The sequence below is a fragment of the Hypanus sabinus genome, chromosome 4 (assembly GCF_030144855.1).
Source record: "Hypanus sabinus isolate sHypSab1 chromosome 4, sHypSab1.hap1, whole genome shotgun sequence".
Classification (NCBI taxonomy): Eukaryota; Metazoa; Chordata; class Chondrichthyes; order Myliobatiformes; family Dasyatidae; genus Hypanus; species Hypanus sabinus.
Genome location: NC_082709.1, coordinates 26,970,800 through 26,991,141, shown reverse-complemented (window position 1 = coordinate 26,991,141; position 20,342 = coordinate 26,970,800). Strand labels below are relative to the sequence as shown.

Below are 20,342 nucleotides of genomic sequence, written 5' to 3'. Positions count from 1 at the left end.
CAAATGATATTCTCTGCAGCCATTGTGTTGATCCTGCGTGAGGACTCCCAAGCCCCTTTGCACCTCTGATTTCTGAATTTGCTCACCATTTTAAAAAAGTCTACACTTTTATCCCTTCTACTAAAGTGCATGACCATACACTTCCGTACATTGTATTCCATCTGACACTTCTTTCCCCATTCTCCTAATCTCTCTAAGACCTTCCGCACACTCCCTGTTTTCTCAGCAGCACCTGCCCCTCTGCCTATCTTTGTATCTTTCACCAAAAGCGACCAGAAAAGTGCCCCTTTATTCCCACACTGTGCCAGCCAATCTATCCATGTTAGTATCTTTCCGGTAATAGAATGGGCTCTTGTTTAGCAGCCTCGTGTGCAGAACCTTATCAAAGGCCTTCTGCAAATCTAAGTGAATGACATCCCTTGACTCTCCTTTGTCTGTACTGCATGTAACTTCCTAAAAGAATTCCAACAGGTTTTTTAGGCAAGATATTCCCTGAAGGAAGTTATGCTAACTTCAGCCCATTTTATCATGTGTCTCCAAGTAGCCCAAACCACGTCCTTAAAAATGGACTCCAACACCTTTCCAGCCACTGAAGTCAGACTAACTGGTCTATAATTTCCAGTTCCTTATCTCCCTCCCTTCTTAAAGAGTGGAGGGGACATTTGCAGCCCTCTGCAATATTCCAGAATGTAGTGATTCTTGAAATATCGCTTCTGATGCCAAAACAATGTCTTGACTTCCCCTCTGCCATCAGATTCCTAAATGGACATTGAACCCATGAACACCATCTCACTTTTTTTTAGTAGTATTTCTGTTTTTGCACTATTTTGTATTTAAATATTTAATATACATATGTATGCCTACTGTAATTGACTTATTTATTTTTCTATACTATCATGTATTGCATTGTACTGCAGCCGCTGAGTTAACAAATTTCAAGACATATGCCGGTGATGATAAACCTGATTCTGATTCTGAACTATTCTGTCCTTATTGCTTTTTTATTTGCCCCCTGTTGGTATCTTAAAGCTTCCTAAACCTTTAGCCTTCCATTAATTTTTGCTATATTATTTGCCGTCTCATACTTTTATGCTGTCTTTCACTTCCCTCATCATCCACAGTTACCTCATCTTCCCTTCTTCTTTGTGTTGAACCTATCTTCCACCTTCTGAATGGCTCTCCGAAACTCCAGTGATTGCTGTCCTGCCGTCATCCCTGCTAGTGTGTCCTTCTAATTAACTGTGGCCAGCTCCTTTCTCATACCTCTGCTGTAATAGTTTACCTTAAACTCTCTTATCTAATCTGGTTCATTATCCCACACCCCATCCAGAATTGCCTTTTCCCTGCTGGGCTCAATCACAAACTGCTCTAAAAAGCCACCTCGTAGGCATTCTACAAATTTCTTCTCTTGGACTCCAGCACCAACCTGATTTTCCCAGACTACCCAGATATTGAAATCCCTCATGACTATCACAACGTTGCCCTTTTTATATGCCTTTTCTATCTTCCATTGTAATTTATACCATGCATCCTGGCTACTGTTCAGAGGCCCGTATATCAATCTCATCAGTCTTTTTACCCTTGCAGTCTCCTAACTCTGCCCTAAGGATTTTACATCTGATTCTATGTCACCTCTTTCTAAAGATTGGATTTCATTTTTTACCAGCAGAGCCACCCCACCCTCTCTGTCTACCTACCTGCCTTCTTGATACAATATTTATTCTTGACTTTGAAGCTCCTAACTGTAATTTTCTTTCAGCCATGACACAGTGATGCCCATAATCTCATAAATGCCAATCTCTAAACTATGCTACAATGTCATCTACCTTTTTCCATATACTGTGTGCATGCCAATACACTCAGAGGCCACTTTATTAGGCACACCTGCACACCTGCTCATTAGTGCAAAATCTAATCAGTCAACTATGGTGACAGCAACTCAATGCATAAAAGAATGCAGATGTGGTCAAGAGGTTCAGTTGTTTTTCAGACCAAATATCAGAATGTGGGAATAAATGTGATCTAAGTGACTTTGACCATGGAGTGATTGCTGGTGCCAGATGGGGTGGTTTGAGTATCACAGAAACTACTGATCATCTGGAATTTTCACACACAACAGTCTCTCGAGTTTACAAAGCATGGTGCTAGTGTCTGGCAGTTCTGTGGACAAAAAGACCTTGTTAGTGAGAGCGGTTACAGGAGAATGGTCAGACTAGTTCAAGTTGACAGGAAGGTGAAAGTAACTCAAATAACCGTGCATTACAACTGGTGTGCAGAAGGAGCACAACATATTGAACCTTGAAGTGGATGGGCTGCAGGTGCAGAAGACCATGAGCTTATACTCAGTGACCATTTTATTAGATACAGAAGGTACCCAATTAAGTGGCAAGTGAGTATATAACACCTTCAGTTCTGTATCCATCACCCTTTACAATTTTACCAACATGTTATTGGAAGTTACAATTTTACTCCTTTCTAAACCTTTTGTCTTTTTGCTTATTCTGTAGACTTTTGTAACCTTTCCTGCACTCTCTTTCTATTTTACTTTATCCTTACATTTCCAAACTGTTGAAACCACTTCTCCTCCACTATTTAAGTTTAAAGACACAGTTCAAGCCACTCCTCTGACTGCAGTTTTGTCCTGTCAGTCAACTGCCTCATCCTCTGTCCTATCAGTCTGGTTTCCTTCCACCTGCCAAATTAGTTTGAATTAGTTTAGTCTTTGAGAACTGTGGCCACAGTGGTGCCGGCTGAGTCAACAATCCTCTGCAGCCTTGCTTTACGAATGCATTGGAGCCTCCATGCCAGGCTGTGATGCAACCAGTCTGAATGCCCACCAACGTACCTCTGAAACAATTTGCAAGAGTCTTTGGTGACAAACCAAATTTCCTCAAACTACAAACAAAGTATAGATGCTGACGTACCTTCTTCATGGTTCAATCAATGTGTTGGGTCAGGATAGATCTTCCGACCTGTTGATGCCCAGAAACGTGAAGCTGCTCACCCGTCCCACCACTGACGTCCTCAAAGAGGACTGGTGTGGATTTTGAAGTTCTCAATCAAAGCTTGGTCTAGCTGATACTGAGTGCGAGATTGTGGTTGTAACACCACACATCCACCCGAACAGTCTCACTCCTGTACCATCCTCATCACCATCTAATATTAAGCCAACAACAGTGGAGTATCTTATTCATGACTGCATCAATGTGTTCTGCTACTGAAATCTACTTCAAGAACCAAGAATCTAAGGATGTCTCTGGGTTCCATATCTAGTGGGTTATCAGACTCAAAATACCAAAATGTAAAAGCATTAGCACCAGAATTTATTTGCAAAGACATAAGTCTTCCATATCCTACTGTTTATTGCAAGAAGATTTGAGTACGTGAGTGTTATCTTGATGCAGTTACTTGCAGTACCTCCCTGGTGGGACTGCACTTGGAGTATTACGTACAAGTCTGGTTTCCTTACCTTGTGGAATATTGCATTTTTGATACAGTCAGTGCAACACGTTCACCAGTCTGATTCCTGGGATGAGTCATGGTGTGAATGGGGGATTGTCATGCCAAGAGAGATTAAGTAGATTAGATTGATATTGTCCAGAGGAATTAAGAGTAATTTTAATGAAACTTTGAAAAGTAAAACTCTAATTGGGCTTGGCAGTCCAGATGGAGAGAAGATGGTGGGGATGTGGAGAACCAGAGCTTGTATTCTCAAAGAGATTGAGCCATTCAGAACAGAGATGAGAAGGAATGGTAGTTTTTTTAAGTTTAGCTCGTTTGTCTTTACACAGGATACAGGAGGAATTTAGTGGGTCAGTCAGCATCTGCAGAGGGAAATAGTTGACATTTTGGGAAGAGACCCCTTCATCGGAATGACCTGTTGAGTTCCTCCAGCGTTTCGTGTGTTGTTCCAGATTTCTAGCATCTGTTGTCTCTCTTGTGTTTCATTTGCCATTGCGATCCTCTTTAGAAATGCGTAGTTAATTATAAGAATAAAAAAGGTATTTTTTCTTCTATCTAAATGTTCCCTAACGAATAAAGTATCAGTGCTATAAAAAATCTCTGAACAAAAACAGAAGAACTCAAGCAACACCTTTGGAGGCAAAGGGTGTTTATCGATGTTACAGGTTGAGACCCTGCTTCAGGACTGAAAGAGAAGAAATATTGCTAGTGTGCAGAAGGGAGAGGTGGAATGGGCTGGTTGGTGATAGACAGAACCAGAAGAATACAGGGAGAGTGATGAATGACAGATGGAATCAGGTGTGGCAGGGGATGGTGGCAGGGCAGGAGAGGTGAACAAGGAGAGATGAAACATAGTGGGCAGATGAGTGTGTCTGTTGTTTGAACTCCTCATTGGCAGATCTCAATCAGTAACCAGTCCTGGCCCCAGCACATAGGTGTAATCACAAGGAAGGCATGCCAGCATCACTCTTAGAAGGTTCCAGAGGTTCTCTTAATAGTACACATGAATTTTTGTGTTCTGTCACTGAGCAGCTGTGAACCATCTGAATGGCCTTTCAGAGTTCTCTTTGGGAACTAGTTGACTTGATCAGCAATTCTGATCTGGCTGTTGTTCATGATTGCACTTAATTTTAAAAAAAGCCCATGTAGACTACATGCACAGCATTGCCTTCATCGATGTTTCCGGCGACTTCCTTGAAAAACTTTGAGATTGGTTGGACATAACCTGACTAACAGTCCCCATCCATCTCAAAACTCATATATCCAGTCCCTTAGAATATCATCCAATAACTTTCCCGCTACTGGTGTCAGGCTCACCGGCCTATAATTTCCTGGCTTGTTCTTAGAGTCTTTCTTAAACGGCGGAGCAATATTAGCTATCCTCCAATCTTTTAGTACCTCACCTGTCGCTAAGGATGTTATAAATATCTCTGCTGGGGCCCCTGCAACTTCTGCACTTGCCTCCCAGGGTCCAAGTGAACATGTTGTCAGGCCAGGGGGATTTGCCCACCCTAATTCGCCTCAAGAGAGCAAACGTCTCCTCCTTTGTAATCCGTATAGGGCCCATGATCTTGCTGCTGTTTTGTTGCCCACTTCTATAGATGCTGTGTCCATCTCCCAAGTAAATACAAATGCAAAAAATCCATTTCAGACTCCCCTGTATTTTTTGGCTCCACACAATTACCGTTATCGTCTTCCAGAAGACAAATTTTGTCCCTTGCAATCCTTTTGCTCTTAGCATACCTGTAGAAACCCTTAAGATTCTCCTTCACCTTGTCTGCTAGTGCAACCTTATGCCTTCTTTTAGCTCTCCTGGTTTCTATTGCATTTCTTATACTCCTCAAATACCTCATTTGATCCTTACTACCCACACCTGCTATATACCTCTTTTCTTTTTTCTTAACCAGCACCTCAAATATCTCTTGAAAACCAAGGGTCCTTACCCTTGTTATCTTTACCTTTTATTCTGACAGGCACATACACACTTTGTTCTCTCAAAGTCTCATTTTTGAAAGCCTCCCATTTACTAAGTACACCTTTGCCAAAAAACAGCCTATCCTGATCCACACTTGCCAGATCCTTTCTAATACAATCAAAACTGGCCTTTCTCCTATTTAGAATGTCAACCTGTGGACTGAACCCATCCTTTCCCATAATTACCTTGACACTAATGGTAGTATGATCACTAGATGCAAAATATTTGATCTACAGTATTTGATAACTCTATTCCATTTAGTTCTTTTACAGTATTGAGTCCCAGTCAATATGTAGAAAGTTAAAATCACCTACTAGCACAACCCTGTGTTTCTTGCAACAGTCTGTGATCTCTCGACAAATTTGTTCCTCTGAATTCCCTGGACTGTTAGGTGGTCTATAATGTAGCCCCATTAACGTGGTCATATCTTTCTTATTCCTCAGTTCCACCATCCACAAAACATCACTAGATGAGTTCTTCAGTCAGTCCTGGCTGAGCACAGCCTTGACATTTTCCCTGACTAGTAACGTCACCCCTACCCTACCATGTATAAAACGATGGACCTCCAAAGTAATGAGCAGCCAATCCTAACCCTCCCGCAACCAAGTCACACTAATGGCTACAATATCAAAATTCCATGTGTAGATCCATGCCCTGAGCTCATCTGACTTTCCTACAATACTTCTTGCATTGAAGTACACGTATCTCAGAACATCAGTTCCAAATTAGCTCAATCCAATGACCCCTGACTTTGTCTGAGATCTTTACAACATGTTTCCATGACCATTCCATTATCTGTTCTGGCACTGGTTCCCATTGCCCTGCAACTCTAGTTTAATCTTTAAATTAGAGTTTTAATATTTAATATTTTGTGATATAGACAAGAACTAAGAGCAGGAATGGCCCCTGAAGGTTTTGCTTCCATTCAGTAAAATTATTACTGATAATACATATTGTCTTCAAATCTATATTTCTACCTTCCTCGTCAAACCCTTGATTTCTCTGTAACTTAAAACACACCACCTCAGCCTTGGGTATACCTGATCCTGCATTAATTGTCTTTTTAGATGGAGCAATTCCAAAAATTTATAGTCCTTTTAAAAGAGAAAATTCCTCATTTATCTTAAATGGGTTACCCCTTATTCTTAAATTCTTTCCCCTATTTCATTAAGAGGAAATGCCCTCTTTATGTCTACCCTATTTATATTTACTCTTTGTAAAACTCCCTCAGAGTCTTAACATTTCAATAATTTCTCATTGCCCTAAACTCCAGTGAGAATGGAGCCAGTTTGCTGAGTTTTGCCTTGTATGTCAGTCCTTTATCCTATGATTAACCTTATGTACCTCCACTGTCTCTAAAGCAACTATATTCTTCCTCAAATAAAAAAAACTTAAAATTACATGAACTACTCAAAGTGCTGAACCAACTTCCCTTTTTTAATAATTCATTTCATTTGGAGTCTTTGCTCATTGTCTTGCATTGTAATTCCATAAATATTTGCTTGTGCCATGTACTGTGACTGAGAAAGAGAAATTTACCTTGAACTAATTTGTCTCCATTGCTGAGGTGAAGGTAAAATAATTTTAAATCATTGTTGGTTGAATGATGAGCATTTTCTGGAAAAAATTTTAAATAATTCAAGTTAACACTTATTGTCATTCAACCATGTGCACGTATACCGCTGAATGAGACAATATTCTTCCAGATCAAGGAGCACAACACAATACATATAACTCACACACATAACAAATAAAGTAATATTGCCACAAATAATAAACTGCATATATGATGCAAGTTTAAAAAGTAGACAGTATAATGCTACTGTTGCTTCATAAATGATGAGACCTGGTGGTGTTAGGGAGTTCCATAGTCTGGGGGAAGAAGTTGTTTCCCATCCGAACAGTTGAAATTTTGTCTATTAAAGATATCCTTTTGCTCAGCAGAAAGAAGGTATTGGGGTAGGTTGCTGAAATCTTAAACATATTCATCTTTATAAAATATTGTTTTGCAATGCAACTTGCCATAGTATTCAAAGCAACAAGATATGAAAGCCTAATTTAAAACTATGTATAGAACTGTATAAAAATATGTACTTTTTTATGAGTTGTTTATCACTTCATAATCTTATACATTGATTTGCATTTATAATGTATTAAAATGTAAATATGCATAACAAATTACACATGTATAGATACTAGAAGAGATAACCAAAAGGTTAGTAATAAGGAAATCCTCCAGAAAGTGGACCAGAATCAATTGTAGAGACTGCTGCTGAACTGATTAAAGAACACTAAGGAACCAGTAGATATTTTTGAGATCTTTAGAATAAAGTTGAAGCATGAGTGCATGGTTAGTTGGTTATATGTCAATAATGGGTATCTGCCATTTTATCTATTTTAAGCAAAGATGAAGAGCAGATGAGGGAGTGGAATATTGCAGAAATACTTTAGGGGCTATGTTTTCCACTCATAATCTTGGAATAAAGTTCAGTTTTAGCAGAGCCAATTATGATTCAATATTGCCTTAAGCATCCCCTATTATCCTTGCTTCTTGATTGATCGTGACTGGATCGATTGTCCAAGAGACCTGGAACACTTTCCCCAAAAATCATCATCTTTCCGCTGCTTCAAGACATTAACTTGAACCTATTTCTTTGAACAGGTTTTAGCTACCAGAACAAAAATATTTTTATATTAATTATTATATATATATATATATATATATATATTACTCTAATGAAATGTTTCTGAGAATTGAGTACAGCACAGTTGTCTTCTACAGTCCATGTTTGAGCCAGATATAAGACTGATTGCTTAAACGGTCCTGTACCCATATATTGGCCCTTGCAAAATTGATGTGACAAGCAAGGGGTGTGCTAAAGTGACTGGCCTGGTCGAGGGGATAGTTTTCCTCCAATAAAGACAAAAATGCTGGTATTTACACTAATAGTACACTAATTCCATTTTATTCTCCCCTCATTCCCATCAGTTCTGACCATGTTCTACCACTTACCTACACTATGACTATGAACTTACTTCCATAATTCCCCACAAACTAACAATTGTTTTCTGTAAGCAAAATTCTTCAAATGCAGGAAACTTGATAGAAAAGCAGAGAGCACTGGAAATGTCCACAGACCAGACAGAGAATGAATGGATGAAAGTTCATCAGCCTGCCGCAATAACTCTCTCCTGTTTCTGTCTCTGTCTCTCTATCTCCTGATACTGTTTGACTTTGAAATTGTAAAGTCAGTTACTTATGCAATATGAAATGTATATACTTAAGGCAAATCTTGTAATTCAAGATTTTTGTGATAACATAATGGCTTTGTGTATTTCAGTTGAGGCTCTCTACAGAGATACATGCCCAGAATACCTTCAGTATATATACCTGCTCGCTCCTATCTCACTGTTATTGTTAAATCCAATTGGTTTCATCTTCTGTGAAATCCAGAAATGGAGGGAAGATTTGAACCTTCAACAAAGCAAACTGAAGACTATTGCAATGGTACTGTTTCAGGTTTTAAAAAACCCCATTGTTTTTATGGTCATTGTTGGAATTTGTGGGAACTTTATCTTTGAACAAAAGATTCCAGCGATTATTGGAGAATTTCTGGATGGTCTGGCCAGCTCCTTCAGTGGCTCAGCACTCTTTTACCTTGGACTGACAATGGTTGGGCAGATTACAAAGCTGAAAAAAACTTCAGTTCTTGCAATTATTCTTCTGATTACAGCCAAATTGTAAGTAGATAAACTTCATCTTTTGATACTAATTTCAGAAAAGTGTTGTCTGGTTAACTTGTATTTTCCAATCTGGGCTTTAAAGTGGTTGACACTCTTCTTAATAACAGGATAATGTTCAGAACCACACTTCCCTGTATTGTGTGTCTGTGATTGATTAGTCTCGAGACAAAATATCGTAAAAGTCTGTTTTACAAAGGTCAGAAAGTCAAGTGTTGAGGGACAGCCACGGGTTCAATTAGAGGAGGAGGTGGAGGTGGGAAAACGGTCAGCCTGAGCTTGTTCAATGGGTATTCAGCTCTCGATGCCAGCAATGAGGATGTGGACTGGGTCACCATAGAATGTAATTGAGAATGCAACAGCAGGAGTCGACACAAGCAAAACACAGGTGAGTCAGAGCGGGTGAGCACAGTTGTAAGGGATTCGATAATTAGGGAGATAAGGACATTGTTTTTCCTCTGGGGTTGTGATTCTAGGAGTCAAGGAAACAGGCCTTTGAGCCCTCCTGGTCTCCATCAACTGTCAAGCACTGATTTATACTAGTCCCATTTTATTTTCCTTCCAACCCCACCATATTTTGCCACGCATCTGTACTAGGAAGAATTTACAGTGGCCATTCATCCTACCAATCTACATGTCCTTTGGATGTGAGAGTAAATTGGAGCGCCCACAGGAAACCCACGATCGCAGGGCGAGTGTTCAAACCAGTCAAGATGCACCTGGGGTCCAGACCCCTACTCCTGAATTACATTCTGTCCCCAGAATATGATGGAAAACACAGAAAATTTTTAATGTGTCTGAAGTTTCTGATAAAACAAAAAGGAAAGTGTGAAATGGACTCTTATATTGAGCCTGAAGTGTTATATTTAATCTGAGAATAGTTAAGGTAGAAAAGTGATGGAACAGATCACAGTTTCTCATTGTGGATGGAACATTGGCCAAAGCAGGGAAGGCAAAGGAAAGTTGTTCTGTGATGTTTCTGTGACATGGAGGGGGAGGAGTAGGGTGTCGGTATGTGGATCCAGTAACAATCTATGAACTGAAATTTAATAAATTTATTTGAGTTTATAATTGATGCTGAATTAGAGAAGTTAGCAAAAAGAGTTTGTATAGGATGGCAATTAGACTGATAATTAGCGGATCAACAAGTCTGTCAGAATGAAGAATTCGGGGGTAATCAATGGCTCAGGGCTATTGTTCCAGCATCTGATTGCAATTAGGTCTGTTTGAAACACGCTGACGTTTGAGATGTGAAAACTGTAGTAAATTTAAGAGAGTCTTCCCTTGTACTTGTTGTAACTTTAATTCTCTCTCATTCTTCTGCATGTTAATTTCAATGTTTTTCTCTTTTGCACATCCCCTCCCTTATTGTTTGGGTATCATTGAGAGGGACAGGAGAAACCTGATGTGTTACAGTTTAGAACTTATATCAGTGAGAAATTCTGTCAGCCATTTCATTTTCATCACTTGCATGACTACTTGGTCAAATGTTTTATCTCTAGTGCCTGTCTATTCAAATTGATTCTCATTTGAATAGACCATCCCAAGCAAACACTCTCAGCAAGTTCCTCTGAAAAAACCGGGGATACAACATCTGACCCTTTACCTCTTCACTTTCTGCCGTTAGAGACTCAAAATGTCCTTCCAGTTTAATCAGCAGTTGGTTTGCATTTCTTCCAATCTAGCCTACTGTGTGCAGTCCAATCACAAACAAGAGAAAATATGCAGATGCTGGAGATCCGAGCAACACACACCACAATGCTGGAGGAACTCAGCAGGCCAGGTAGCATCTATGGAAATGAGATCTTTTCCATAGATGCTGCCTGGACTGCTGAGTTCCTCCAGCATTTTATGTGTGTTGTAACTGAAAATGGTGCTCGCAATGTAGTCTCTATACTGGGAAAAACCAGCGCAGGTGAATGATCACTTTGCAGAACTTCTGCTTTTAGTCACTGGAGTGATCCTGAGCTTTCAGTTCCCTAAAACGTTAATTCTACACCTCACTCCCAGCATACCTACCTGTCTGTGCCTCTTGCATGATTATAATGAAGCCTACCGTATGTACGAGGGACAGAACCTTTTTTCTGTGAACGCTCTGTTGAGCCTTCCAAAGTCAATCTTGAATTCTGGTGTTTGTTCTTTTCTGTTTGCACCAGAACCAGGCAATTCTGCTGTGTCATCCAGCTATAAATTTGATACAATCTTTCCTCCATAGCTAAAATTACCTTCTGAACTTCCTATCAGGATCTTGGCCAGTGAATGCACACATCATGTGCAAATAGGAGGGGTGATTGGTAAGTTCGTGGTCTAAGGTAGAAGGAGATGAGTTATTAACTTCAAACATTCTGCATAATCACTCAAAGAGTTGAACTGCACGTGCATGTAATGAGAGCTGGATAACCCCTCTCCTTCTACCCAAGGCCACAAACTTATCAATCACCCCTTGTACTCTATCTGGCTTATCAAATTCCCCTACTTCCCTTGAAGACCTGTGCAAGGTTGTTTTATTCCTGTACACTTCTTCACATGGGGTGCATTCCTCCCTGTTACAAATATTCAAAATCGCTCTTGCAGAATTCACAAACAGCTACCCAAAAATTTGTGATATGGAATAAAATTCATTCTGGTAGAACTTGTATGGTAGAAAAATTCAACGTACAATTTATTCTTTTTTTTCAGCTCCTGTTTTTTGATGCATGCACAAATGTTAAAAAAACACGCAAACTTCTCCACTTGACAGTTCCATAAATACAATTCTGCAGTGTACACTTAGCTTTCTTTTTGACCATCAAGCCAATTTTCATCTGAAAACTACATAGCAGTACCTCAGATATAAATTTTTATAACATTGATCAAATCCTACAGATACATAATTTATAAATGAGCTCTCTGAAATCCAAACTGACTGGTTGTCTAGTCATTAAAATTTACATTAGTCAATATTCCTTATTACCCTGCCCTGATGCAGATTTCTGGATATAACGTGCAAATTTTTCTTTTAACTTAGAACTGATTGTAATCTCTAACCATTTACAACTGGGCCTTGGTCAAACGCTTTGCTGAAATTCTTTTGAATTACACTGTATGGCCCACATTCCCAGATGTTAAGACTTCCTCAGAAACTCCTCAACCAGCTCTTCAAATATGCCCTGAATAGATTCATGCTGTTGATACAATACTGATTTATACTGTTCCTCAAATTTTTTCAAATACTGCTTATCAGCCATGTTAATCCAAATGGTCCTAAATTTACTCCCCAATTTAAAAATACATACACTACTGTTGAAAAATCTTAGGCACTCTTGCTAAAATATATATATATATTTATATATATATATGTGTGTGTGTGTGTGTGTGTGTGTTTTTTTTGCACAGTATTGTATTTGTCAACATGGAGTGGAGGGCAAGTTTGCAAGTCTAACGGGAGCAAAGGATGTTGGGACTGGCAAGGGTAGAGTGACATGGAGGGAATGTGAGACAGGTGGCAAAGGAGTGCCGGGTTAGGAGTTGGCTTGGGTGCAGACACATCCAGCCCTGAGGCAGCAGGCAAGGTCATTTGATTCCAAACTGTTGGTCTGTTGATCATTATAAAATGTTTTCCTGGTGCTTCCTGCTCCCTTCCCCCTCCCTTCTCCTTTTCTCAACCATGATTCCCTCACCCTGCCCCTTTCCTCTCTTAGTCCGGAATAGAGACCCATATCAGAATCAGGTTTATCATCACTCACATATGTTGTGAAATTTGTGTTTGCAACAGCAATACCGTGCAGTACTTAAAATGACTGCAGTACTATGCAAGGGTCTTAGGTACACATGTACCTCAGAGCTTTGCACAGTACCATAGTGTTAGAATTCTTCTGGTCACCTGGCACCATGTCAACAGCCAAAAATGATTGGTGAATGATGGCCAGAGTCTCCATGATCTTCTTCCTTGTTTCTCCAGGTCAGGTATTATTCAGTTTTAATGATTCTCTGTCACTTTTTATTTCCCTTCTGGTTGTTTCAGCCAATGTCTTATACTTCCTCATGAGACTGCCTGTAGTGTTTGGATAGGTGCAAGGTATTCAGTAAGACTTGTATCTACAATATCCTGCACTATGCAAAGTTGATGCTGCTCAGGAGCTCTGTAGGTGTGTAAGAATCACCTTTTGTTTTTGCAATATATTTGCTCTTCTGTAACTATCATGGTCTATAATACACTCCCTGTCTGTGGAGTCCTTTTAGTCCAGTTTATGATCCTTATTTGCAGATCTGATTGGTTCTCTAATCACAGTTAGTCCCTTGAGTCTTCAGATTTTTGCTAATTATTTTTGTGACCATTGTAAATTCAAATCCTTCGTCTTTTCACCTTTGCTGTCCAGTCTGAAATTGTGCTAGCATTCCTGCCCTAGTATTTCTTATAGTGTCAGCATTTTCCTGGAAATGCTTCTGTGAAGTGCCTTGGGACACCCTTGCATGATGAAATTGTCACATTTTGTTACCTGCCTGCACAGTCTTCAGTTCACTAGCTTTATGCAAATGCCAGCAGACTAGAAACCATACTATTAAATACTAGCAAACACTTTTATTTTCTTTATTCTGACTCCTGATTCTTCTGCCTGTGTGATGAAACGTGGGTTATGACGGAAGAAAAAGGGCTGGAGTCACTCAGCACTTTTGTCCACGGGTGCTTATGAGATGCATCAAAAATGAAACTTATAAAAATTAGTGAAAACAGTGAAATTGCCATTATGTACAAAAAGACATGTGCTAGACACAGTACAAATAACTCCATACTGAACTCCTGACACGTGTCTCTCTCTCTCTCTCTCTCTCTCCCTCTCCCCCCCCCCCTCCCTCCGTCCTGCTGTGAGTGATCTGTCCCTTTTCTTAAGGCACCAGGACGTACTATCGTTAATTACCCACAAAGTTAGCTTAGGGTGACACATCAATCAGAATATGATGCACCCCACAATGCAGTTACAATCATATTATAAAATAAACAAAGATTACTAGATTTTAAAGGCACAGTCAGTGTAAGGGCACTTTATCTGAATGCCCGTAGTATTCGTAACAAGGTCAGTGAACTTGTTGCACAAATTAGTATAAAGCGGTGTGATTTAGTCACCGTTACAGAAACAGGGTGCAGAGGATTGGGAACTAAATATCCAAGGATATCAGGTAATACGGAAGGATAGGCAGGAAGGTAGGGGAGATGGGGTAGTGCTCTTAATTAAGGATGAGATCAGGGTGATAGTGATAGATGATATAAGATCTAAGGAGCAGAATGTTGAATCCATCTGGGTAGAGATTAGGAATAGTAAGGGAAAAAGTCGCTGGTGGGAGTTGTCTTGGCCGCCAAATAATAGCATTACAGTAGCACGGACAATAAACAGAGAAATATCTGAGGCATGTAAGAATGGAACAGCAGTTATCGTGGGGGACTTTAACTTGCACATAGATTAGGTGAACCAAGTTGGTCGAGGCAGTCTTGAGGAGGACTTCATAGAATAATACGTGGTATCTTTCTTGAACAGCACATTACTGAGCCTACAAGGGAACATGCTATCCTGGATCTGGTCCTGTGCAATGAGACAGATAAAATTAGTGATCTTGTAGTTAGGGATCCTCTTGGAAAGAGTGATCACAGTATGATTGAGTATGCAAATGGAGGGTGCAGTCATCTGATCTAAAACCAGTATGTTATGTCTCAACAAGGGAGATTATAATGGGATGAGGGAGGAGTTGGATAGGGTAGACTGGGACCACAGGCTGTATGGCGGGACAGTTGAAGAACAGTGGAAGACTTTCAAAGAGATTTTTCATGGTGCTCAACAAAAGTACATTCCAGTTAAAAGCAAGGACAGTAAGGGTGGGGAGAGCCAGCCTTGGATAACTAAGGAAATATAGGAAGACATCAAACTAAAAGCTTCTGCGTACAAAGTCACCAAGTAGTGGGAAACTGGAAAATGAGGAAAACTTTTAAAAGTAACAAAGAACCACTAAGTGAGCAATAAAGGAAGGGAAGATAGAAGATGGATTATGAAAATAAACTAGCACAGAATATAAAAACAGACAGTGAAAGTTTTTTTTAAATTATATAAAGCAGAAAAGGGTGGCTAAAGTAAATATAGGTCCCTTGGAGGATGAGAAGGGGAAATTGATACTGGGTAATGAAAAAATAGCCAAGGCTTTGAATGACTATTTTGTGTTGGTCTTCATGGTGGAGGATACGTCTAACGTGCTGAAGAGAGATGATAGGAACGCAACCCAGGGCACTGAAAGGAATGGCAGAGGTTATAGTTGAGGCTTTGGTGAAAATTTTTTTTAAATTCTCTGGATTCTGGGTAGGTCCCGGCAGATTGGAAGAAAGCAAATGTCACGCCACTGTTCAAAAAAAGGATGTAGGCAAAAAACAGGTAACTATAGGCTAGTTAGTTTAATATATATAGATGGGAAAATGCTTGAATCTATCATTAAAGAAGAAATAGTGAGGCATCTGGACAGAAATGGAAGATTTAGTTGTTGTTATTATTTATTATTTAAATGGTAAAAGATTGCAGCGTGCTGCTGTGCAAAGGGACTTGGGAGTGCTTGTGCATGAATCACAAAAGATTGGTTTGCAGGTGCAGCAGGCAAATGGAAAGTTGGCCTTCATTGCTGGAAGGATTGAATTTAAGAGGAAGGAGATTATGCTGCAACTGTACAGGGTACTGGTGAGGCCGCACCTGCAGTTCTGGTCTCCTTACTTGAGGAAGGATACACTGGCTTTGGAGGCGGTGCAGAGGAGGTTCACCAGGTTGATTCCAGAGATGAGTGTTAGGACTAGGAGGAGAGATGGAATCACCTGGGACTGTGCTTCTGGAATTCAGAAGGATGAGAGGAGATCTTACAGAAATGTATAAAATTATGAAAGGGATAGATAAGTTAAAGGCTGGAAAGTTGTTTCCACTGGTAGATGAGACTAGAAGTAGGGGACATCGCCTCAAGATTCAGGGAAGTAAATTTAGGATGGAGTTGAGGAGAATCTGCTTTTCCCAAAGAGTTGTGAAACTGGAATTCTCTGCCCAATGAAGCTGTGGAGACTACCTCAGTAAATATACTTAAGACAAGGTTGGACAGATTTTTGCATACTAGGGGCATTAAGGATTATTGGGAAACGGCAGGTAGATGGAGATGAGTCCATGGTCAGATCAGCTCTGATCTTATTGAAAGGTGGATCAGACTTGACAGGCCAGATGGCCTACTCCTGCTCCTATTTCTTATGTTCTTATGTTATCTACCTTAAATACAGTATACAAACAATATATTCATATTTACACATCTCCATTACCAAAGAAATGGAATATTCCACCGTGTATGGTGGGAAAGGCACCTTAAAGCCAACCTATTATGAGAATGTGCCGTGGGGGGGGGGGGGGGGCGGGGGTGTACACTCAACATGACGACAGTGTAATTGAGAAGGCTCTGTGTGTGCAGATGCACATGTGAACCATCTCCTTCACAATCTGCTTTATACTTTCCTTATCTGAATCAACATTTCCTTATCACATCAAGTTAGTTTAAATTCTGTTCTTGACAGTACTTGTCACGAGCTGTTTGAGGATTAACAATCTGTCACTTGTAGTTCCTGCCAAGAATTGTAGCAATGCCCATGTATTTAAATTCTTCTGTCCCTGCAACATGGTTACAACTGTGCTTTCATCTGTCATTTTCTTCCATTGCTGTCGTCTGCACTGCTCGTTCTCTGCTGGCTCCAACTCACTTGGCATAATTTTGGTTGACTTTCCTAAATCAATGGTGTGATCGTTTCCTCACTCAAAAAAAGTGTGAGAAAGAGATCTCATTCAGCCTCTCTCACGTTATTTTCTTTTTCTTTTGCTTGCATTCTGTCTTCCCTGTTGTATGTGAACCTGTTCATTACTTTTATACATTTATCTCATCTCTTGAGCTTTTAGCTAATGCTCTCCCTGCATGTTATATATTCGCGCTCTTTTCCTTGTTTTCATCATGCGTGTCCTCATTTGTTGGGTATCTTCCTCACTCCTCTCTTCTGTTTTCTGAGCTTTCTCTCACTTTCTAAACTGATCTGCTTCTGTTTCTGTACTGCCTTACCTCACCTTTCAGATCCTGCTTTACAACCTTGTATGAAATGCTCTCCACTGTCTATCGCTGTTGTCTCTTCACATCCTACTCTGCTGTTTTTTTCTCTCTTACCTGTTTCAAGTGCTTGCTGGTTTTATACTTCCTGTTTTTATGTGTGTGAATCTGCATTCCTTTTGTGCTTTTTCATCTGTGTGAGTGGATAAGCTCTCATTTTTTTTTACATTTTCACTTTGCATCTTGAGTTCAGTTTCCTGACTAATCTCTTGCTCTTCTATCCTTGTGTGCTCGTCTTGCCCAGGTGCCTGCTGCTTGGCTGTCTTCAGTCTTAAGACAAAGGAGCAGAATTAGGCCACTTGGCCCTTTGAGTTTGTTTCACCATTCCATCACGGCTGACTGATTATCCCTCTCAATCCCAATCCCCTGCCTTCTCCCAATAATCTTCGATGCCCTTCCTAATTAAGAACCAATCAACCTCTGATTTAAATATACTCAATGACTTGGCCTCCACAGGCATCTGTCGCAGTGAACTCCACAAATCCGCCACCATCTGACTGAAGAAATTCTTTCTCATCTCTGTTATAAAGGGACATCCTTCTATTCTGAGACTGTCCGCTCTAGATTTGGAGGGAATGTTTCCTATAGTGGAGCTGTCTGGGACCACTTTATCTAGGCCTTTCAGTATTCAATAGTTTTCAATGAGATTGGCCCTCGTTCTTCTAAATTCCAGCAAGTACAGGCCTACAGCCATCCAGTGCTCCTCATACATTAACTCATTTCCAAAATTGTTCTCGTGAAATTCCTTTTGATCCTCTCCAATGCCAAAACTGCTCACAATACTCCAAATGTGATCTGACTAATGTCTTATAAAGCCTCAGCATTACATCCTTGCTTTTATATTCCAGTCTCTCAAGATGAATGCTAACATTGTATTTACCTTCCTTACCATCCACTCAGACTGCACATTAACCTTTAGAAAATCTTGTATGAGGATTCCCAAGGCTCTTTGCACTTCCGATTTCTGAATTTTCTCCCCATTTAGAAAATAGACTACACTGTTATTCCTTTGACCAAAGTGCGTAACCATGCACTTCCCTGCACTATATTCCATCTGCCTCTTCTTTGCCCAGTCTCCCAATCTGCCTTAAGTCCTTCTACAGACTCCTTCCTTCCTCAACACTGTATGGCCACAAAGCCATCAATTCCAGCATCTTACCATCTTGTCAATATCATATCATTTGATCTGTGGTGCATTCTTTCTCTAATCTTGGTATTAACCCTTTTCTTTCTGGCAATAATGCTTCTGCCCTTACATCTTTATTATACACCTTTTCTTTATCCTATGGTACATTAAATTTATTCTGCTCTGGCCCTTGCACAATGGTTTCACTGTCTTATTTTTTTATTCTTCATCAAATAGTTATTATTTTTGCCTGAGAAATCATACAAACACTGCAAAGTAAATTTAGATGATGTTCGGAAAGTAATACAATCAACTTGTCGGAGAAGGTTCCTCTGTTGCCGTTCTCCCGATCCTGACTTGGATCTGTTCTGATAGGTAATGTGCTTTTCACCCTGGCCTTTAGTTTCTTTATTATAACCTTTTATTGTGCATTGGCTTGAATAATCTTTTATTGGTAATTATAATGAACCACTTTCATGTTCTTCAGCCATTCAAAAATGCTGCTCTTGTAAATTTAGTTGGTTCCATCTTGGGTACGAGCCCATAAAGTACCCAGGACATCTTTAGGGAGCGGTGTCTCGGAAAGGTAGCATCCATTATTAAGGGCCTCCAGCACCCAGGGCATGCTCTTTTCTCACTGTTACCATCAGGTAGGAGGTACAGAAGCCTGAAGGCACACACTCAGTGACTCAGGAACAGCTTCTTCCCCTCTGCCAACCGATTCCTAAATGGACATTGAACCCATGAACACTACCTCAGTTTCTTATTATATATTATTTCTGTTTTTTGCACAATTTTTAATCTATTCAATGTGCGTATACTGTAATTGATTTATTTATTTTTTTCTTCTATATTATGTATTGCATTGAACTGCTGCTGCTAAGTTAACAAATTCCATGACACATGCTGGTGATAATAAGCCTGATTCTGACAAATCTTGTTTTTCCAGTGAGGCACTTATTGCAGCCAGTATTCATTACGTAGTGTCCTTTGAGTCATTCTTTGGAGGACCTCAATGCTCCAGAACTTTCTACCTTGCTATAAAGATTCTAAAGTGATTAACCTTGTGACCAGCATAGAAAATGACCTTTGCCTATCTATCTGTTCAAATGTTTTCTAATATTTAAAACCATACCAAACAATTTAGCCTTTCATTTGTCATAGAAAATCCCAGTTACTCAAGCCTCTCACGTACTTAATCTCGCACAATCTTTAGCTTCATTCTAGTAATATTTACATTATTTGCCATTTATGATTTCAGTGTCCACTCTGCAGTGCATACCTAAATCTGCAAAGAATTAATTATTTCTGATGATCTGTAATTATTTTTGGCTGCTTCAGTGCTGTCTTATCCTTTTTCTTTTGTCTGTCTAACAAGTTCCATCTAGGATCTGATGGCAGGAGAACCTTGAGGGTTTTCCTGCCATTAAGTTGGGTGATAAAACAATTATTCAAAGAATTAGATGATGTTGACATCTTGTGTTAAATTTGCAGTTTATTAAACTCCTCAAATGGTGATGTTATTGCTTAATACAAAATATTTGTTTTCAACAATCATAGATTGGTGCTTCCTCTCATTAGCCGTGAAATGGTGGAATTGCTGAACAATGGCAACACTGATGCTAACTACACCAGCCTGTCGAACTTTGCCTTCTTATATGGAGTTTTCCCGACAGCGCCTAGTGTAGCTATTTATGCAAATCAGTACAATATGGAAATTGAAATTGTAAGTATATAAATTAACACTCTCACATTGGTTTTAAACTGGAGAATGCCCTAGGCTTTTACCTAGACTGATACCTTAAGTATGTACTTTTAACTCTTGCTCTTGTTACACTAAGTTGTATGACATGCCCATACCAAGTAATTCAAACCACGGTAAAGTTTAGTTAAACCACTGTG

The 20,342-nt window shown here is 39.7% G+C and overlaps 1 protein-coding gene across 7 annotated transcripts in view; it reads left to right on the top strand.

Annotated features, from left to right (window-relative positions):
- Positions 1-20,342, top strand: part of LOC132392593 (integral membrane protein GPR155-like) — an 89,225-nt gene that overhangs the window by 19,232 nt on the left and 49,651 nt on the right. For all 7 annotated transcript variants that reach the window (XM_059966682.1, XM_059966681.1, XM_059966684.1 and 4 more), the window contains 2 exons: positions 8,779-9,178; positions 20,001-20,166. In XM_059966682.1, the coding sequence (XP_059822665.1) occupies positions 8,779-9,178; positions 20,001-20,166 (566 nt within the window). The remainder of the gene's footprint in view (positions 1-8,778; positions 9,179-20,000; positions 20,167-20,342) is intronic.